This window comes from Oryzias melastigma, linkage group LG8 (assembly GCF_002922805.2).
Source record: "Oryzias melastigma strain HK-1 linkage group LG8, ASM292280v2, whole genome shotgun sequence".
Classification (NCBI taxonomy): Eukaryota; Metazoa; Chordata; class Actinopteri; order Beloniformes; family Adrianichthyidae; genus Oryzias; species Oryzias melastigma.
This window is the reverse complement of record NC_050519.1, coordinates 16,645,360-16,651,252: the sequence shown is the minus strand read 5'-3', so window position 1 is coordinate 16,651,252 and position 5,893 is coordinate 16,645,360. Positions and strand designations below refer to the sequence as shown.

The 5,893-nt window shown below is 38.3% G+C and overlaps 1 protein-coding gene across 1 annotated transcript in view; it reads right to left on the bottom strand.

The window, feature by feature from the left end:
- Positions 1-409: 409 nt before the first annotated feature.
- The window catches only part of nubp1 (nucleotide binding protein 1 (MinD homolog, E. coli)), an 11,426-nt gene continuing 5,942 nt past the window's right edge, over positions 410-5,893 (bottom strand). The window contains exons 8-10 of the mRNA XM_024271306.2: positions 3,362-3,472; positions 981-1,167; positions 410-680 (exon numbers count right to left, since the gene is read on the bottom strand). Coding sequence (XP_024127074.1) covers positions 631-680; positions 981-1,167; positions 3,362-3,472 — 348 coding nt within the window. The 3' untranslated portion in view covers positions 410-630. The remainder of the gene's footprint in view (positions 681-980; positions 1,168-3,361; positions 3,473-5,893) is intronic.

Genomic DNA, 5,893 nt, shown 5'->3' with positions numbered 1-5,893 from the left:
ATCTTAAGTAAAGTTTACTTGAGTGCCTGCCTATGTAGTGTACTTCAAATTTTCTGTTTTATTTATTTAGAATTTGCGTGGAAAATATTTCCAAGTTGTTGTTTTTTCTCAAGACCATTACTTATTGCTTTTAATGAGTATGTGCCCTGTAAAAGACTGGCGACGTGTCTGGAGTGTTGCCCTGCCTTTGCCCAACAGAAGTTGGGATAGGCTCCAGCAGCCCTCATGACGGAATTCAACAAGTTTAGAAAATAAATGGATGGATTTTTCTTTTTTAGTATAAAAATACAAATTTGTATTTTTACAATTTTTATTTGATGTTTTTGTCCAAGATTAGACTCAGTTTTTTCTTATTCCTTCTGTTCAGATCAGCACTGAAATTAAAAAAATAAAATAAAAACGACACAAAGATTGATTTTCATTCATTGTTTCAATACAATGATTATAGTGATACAGACATGCAGTTGACAGAATGCTTTTGCGGTTGCATACTCCCCAACAAGAACAGTGATCTCAGATCAACTCTGCTACCTGATGTCATTCTTTAATCTCTGGAGATCGGTCCAGACATGTTTCTGCTGGCACATCAACGCCACAGGCAGCTCTTTGCTCCCTCTGGATCCGTGTGAATCAGGTTGTGCTCTGCTCTGTCTGTTTGTTGAAGCAGTAGGTCTGGATATCTGTCCACGAACAGAAAAATGTCAGAAAGCATCGATCCGTACTTCTGCTATTCCCTTTTACTGTACACAAATCCTGTTTGTTTTCCCTGGTTACATGTCATGGTGAAAGCAAAAATGAATACGCAGGCCGCCGTTCCTCAAAAGCCACCCACTTCCCGTCTGTAAAGGGAATACTTCTTCTTTTTCTTACATTCCATCAGGAACGTAAGAATAATCTAGTCATCAAAAACAATGCCCCCCCTCCCCCCGTCCCCCCCACTGCTGCAGGGAGTGTAGCAAACAAAATGGGCGTGGCCTTACTCTGCACGATGGCACGGTAGGCCTCAGAAGCTGGAGAATCGGGGACTTCCCGTAGGAAAGGCCGTCCCTCGTCGCAACTCCGAGCGATCCTCGGGTCCAGAGGAAGCTTTCCCAGCAGAGGCAAGTTGAGATCCGCGCACATTTTCTCAGCGCCGCCACTGGTGGGAGGGAAGATCTGCGACGTGTTCTGGAAACACAGCGGTGATTCAGAACTCGACAGCAAAGTTCTCTAAGGAGAAAGTTCTCTAAAGGAGTTAAAAAAACGATCACAGATCATGTGATGGAAGAGAAATGAAAGTGTTAGCGGGGTAGCTAACAGACTGAGCAGCATTAATATGAAAATAATAAAGAAAAAAACTTTTGTCAAAGACCTGCTTCGATAAAAAATGTTTTTTCTGTTTTTAACATGTTCTTGTGGTGATGATGGAGGACATCTATAACCAAAAATTAAGCTTAAACTGCATTTCTGAGTATTTATTTATTCAAATCGTTGCGAATCAGGAGTAGACAAAAAAAGCTGTTGGAAAAAGATCGCATTTGTGATGTGTAAAATAAGCTCCACCCCTTTCAGACACATCCACTTACAGACATTTTTGTCTTGATCCGACTCTAAACCAGGGGTCCCCAAACTTTTTCTTGTGAGGGCCACATAACTGTTGTCTTCTCTGATGGGGGGCCGGAGTGGGTTTGTAGGCTAACAGTAAAAGTGCAACAATCACAGCCTAAACATAAACATTTATGGTTTTCCACAAAACCACATATAGGCAAATGTTACATAATTCGGGCTGCACGGTGGCGCAGTGGTTAGCGCTCTTGCCTCACAGCAAGAAGGCCCCGGTTCGACTCCCGGCTGGGACCTTTCTGTGTGGAGTTTGCATGTTCTCCCTGTGCATGCGTGGGTTTTCACCGGGGACTCCGGCTTCCTCCCACCGTCCAAAAACATGCTTCATAGGTTCATTGGTGACTCTAAATTGCCCCTACGCGAGTGTGAGAGTGAATGTGTGTGTGATTGAGGCCCTGAGACAGACTGGCGACCTGTCCAGGGTGTACCCCGCCTTCGCCCATCAGTAACCGGGTTAGGCTCCGGCACCCCCGCGACCCCAAAAGGAACGAAGCGGTCAAGAAGATGGATGGATGTTACATAATCCATTTCTGTAATCAGTAAAAAGAATGATAGCAAACATTTTTAAAAATTAAACCAATAAATATTCTATCCTCTCCCGTCATAGTTCAGACTGCAGAAGGGTGGAATAAAAAGTCCCGTTCCATGGGAAAAAATATATGTATATATGCGTCTGATAGTGTTTGGGGGCCGGGCCAAATGTGGAGGCGGGCCAATCCGGCCTGCTGGTCGTAGTTTGGGAACCCCTGCTCTATACTTTACAGCTGGATAGCTTCAACATTTTTCTTGCACCGATAACGTTCGATTTGTGGTGTAAAGGGTTGTAAGCTAGCGGGACAACACGTAAATAGTAGGGCTGGGTTAAAAAAAAAATCGATTAATCGGTTTGAATCGATTTAAGCTTAATAGATTAATAATTGATTCACAAAAGATATAAATCGATTTAGCACATAAAGCTGAAGTACGCTAGCTTGATGCTAAAGTTCAATAGAATTTCCCATAGGATGACTAATGCTAACGTTCGGTTGACCAAAAAATGACATTGCTGACTTAATCTGAACATCTTTATTTTGTTACAAGCATTCATTTTTAAAATTCTTTTAAGGAAATAAGTTTTAAAGTAACTTTTTGTGGTCTAATACTTCGTTTTTTTCCGTCATATTGTTGTCTTCTTCTTGAATAAAGTGTACTTCTATAGCGCGATCGCCACCTAGTGGCCAAACTGAAACGTCCTCCAGGAGAAGCAGAACAATGTTATTAATGTTAATGATCTGAACATTTTTGTTACAACTTTCTTTAGAGAATCCATGTAACACTGTATGATATAAACAATCTCATTATTTCACTGATACATTTTACAATATTTGAACTGGATCAGATTAATATAAATATATTTAAATTAAGTAATAGGTTTTTAATGTATTTCTAAAGAAATGTGTATACATTTGTAAACTTAAAATTGAATTGAACGGAAAAATCGGAATCGGATCGATTCAGGCTCTTGTGAATCGAATCGTTTCTGGAAATTATAACCGATACTCAGCACTAGTAGATAGATGGGTGATGGAAAGGGGGACCAGGTTTGCTCCGCGCCAACAGTCCCGCCTACAAGTTAGAGGCAAATTTCAAATAAACTACTGTCGCTCAGCAGAAATATGTCCTAAAAAACGACACAGTTTCTTTTTTAACTGTGGCATAATCATAATTAAAAGACTATTGGGAAGACTTTAAATAGATCATATCTGTGTTTGTCAGTGACCTTGCATTTAGGGCAGACAAAGCCGCTCATGTTCTCCACCACTCCGATGATGGGCAGCTTGACCTTCTGACAGAACCTGATCTCCTTCCGAACATCTTGCAACGACACCTCCTGCACAAAGAAAACAAAACACATAAAACAACTTGAACATATGAAGAACCACCATCTCTTTTTTTCTCTTCAGTTTAGTATGTGCTTGGCACCACATCAACATTGAAGAATGAGGAAGAACTGCTGCCAGTTTCATTTACAGGTAAAACCAAACAGATGATGGCATGTTGGTGAGAAACAGCTCGTCATTGAGGCCAAGTCAAACTGGATTGATAACAAGCTGCTTTTATTCATCTGTAACCAGGAACCATAAAAGCAAAGGCTGCATCGATGGGAGCAGACACGCCAAACAGCTGAGAATTCTGCCAATGTCGTCTACGATGGGCGGTAGTAGCAAAGACAAAAACAATCTCTGTCCCCGCCCAACAACAAAAATTATTTCTATTTTATGTTTTTACTTCCTACTTACCGTAAGCCTCTACCAGAAACAGAGACGCCCATCGTTATCATTTTTAATCAGACAAGTCAACACAGAAAGTTCACTTGCCAAAACAGCCCTGCTGTGTTTCACCTGCCAACTGGAACCGCGTAGGATAGTTGGCGATTCTGAAAGCGGTTCTATGATTGTTATGTGTTTAGGAATAGGTAAAACTCTACACAGATTTGTTGACCTGAAGTTAAATTGCGTCATCTAGCTGAGTCATCTAGATTGCTATATCACAGAAGCATTAAAGAATTTTGTAACTGGTTGGCTTACATTGACCTCACCCTTTCTTTTAATCCAAGTGATAAATTGAACAGAAAGTAGGTTCATTTGCATTTGACGAATCATTCTTTTGTCTGAAATGTTTGGAAGCCATTTGCGGGATGCCGATAATAAGGATTTGATATTGGAAATTCAACACAAGGCAACAACAATATGAAGAAGAAGAAGCTTTAAAACCAAAAGTTATTGTGTTTGTTTTTGATTGTTTCCCGTTGGAGTGATATGTGCGCTGAAGCCACCACAAAGGGGGTTTTGCTGCTGACATCAGGCTCCATTTCTTTTGGTTATTCAAACCGCCTCAAACAGGAAGTGTGATTGTTACCTTTGGATAAGGACACAGGACTCAAACTTAAAGCCTTTGGTCTCACAGTTTTACCTCGTAATGTGGCAAGTAATGGGTCTAAAAAAAAAAAAAGGCAAAACCTCAACTGAACACGGTTCCTGGTATCTTTTTAAACTCTACGTTAAAAAAATAATAGCTGGCCTTCACATGGGCAAAAATACAGATGAAGTCCCAGAAGTTATCAGTCACCTAGATGAGTGAAATGTGTTTTCTGTGTTTGACCCATCCCCTGGGGGAAGGGTGAACTGCAGACACAGCTGCACTCGGGAACCATTTGGTGGTTCAACCCCCCAATCCAGCCCCGTAATGCTGAATGTCCATTCGTCAATAGGGAATGAGCATGTGTTGGAATGTCAACCAGGGAGGCCTTGGGCCCCATTGTAGGAGTCTTGGCAGAATCATCAGCTGGTCTGATGTCTCTGGGGTTTTATCTTTCTTTCTTCTTGTGACTGTTTTTTTTATTTATTTATTTATTTTTTTACAGAGTATTTGGGCCACCATAGAAACAAAATGATGAATAAATTACTAAGAATAAAGTTGTAAGATTATGATAAAAAACGTCTGTGAGAATAAAATCGTTAGAAGACTAAAAAGTCGTAAAAATTTGTGAATAAATTCTTAAAATTAGAACAAAAAAACACAAAATTTTACGAAAATGAAATTAGGAGGATAAAAAGGTAAAAAAAAATAATCAGAGAACAAAGTTGTGAAATTATGAAAAAATTTTTTTTACAAGAATAAATCATAAGGATTAAAAAAAAATGTATGAAAGTAAAAAATGTATGAGAATGAAATTTAAAAAATTTAAGAAAAAAAATGTAATTTTACGAGAATTAAGTTATTGAGGGAAAAACATTAAAGAAAAAAAATCAGAGACCAAAGTTTTAATTTATGAGAAAAAGGTTGTAAGTTTTCGAAATAAGTTGTTAGGATTAAAAAAGTAAAAACAAAAATTCTGAGAATAAAGTGGTAATATAATGAGAAAAAAATAGTAATTTGACGAGAATAAAGTTGTTATGGTAAAACGTTTACGAGAATACAGTGGTAAAATTATGATTAAAAGGAGCTTATAATTTTACAAGAATAAAATAATTGTGGAAAAAAAGTAAAATATTCAGAGAACAAAAGTTGTAATTTTTTTAAGATTAGTACAACATCCACAAGAATAAAGTGGTAAAATTATTTTTAAAAAAGTTGTAATTTTACGAGAATGTTGTCGGGAAAAGAAAGTCAGAACTTTACTTGAACAAAGTGGTAAAATTATGAAAAAAAAGTCGAAATTTTACCGAATAAACTTGTGAGTTGAATGTAAGTGAATTATGAGTAGGAGTCAATATTGTACGATAATAATGTATATTGTCAAAGGTTATAG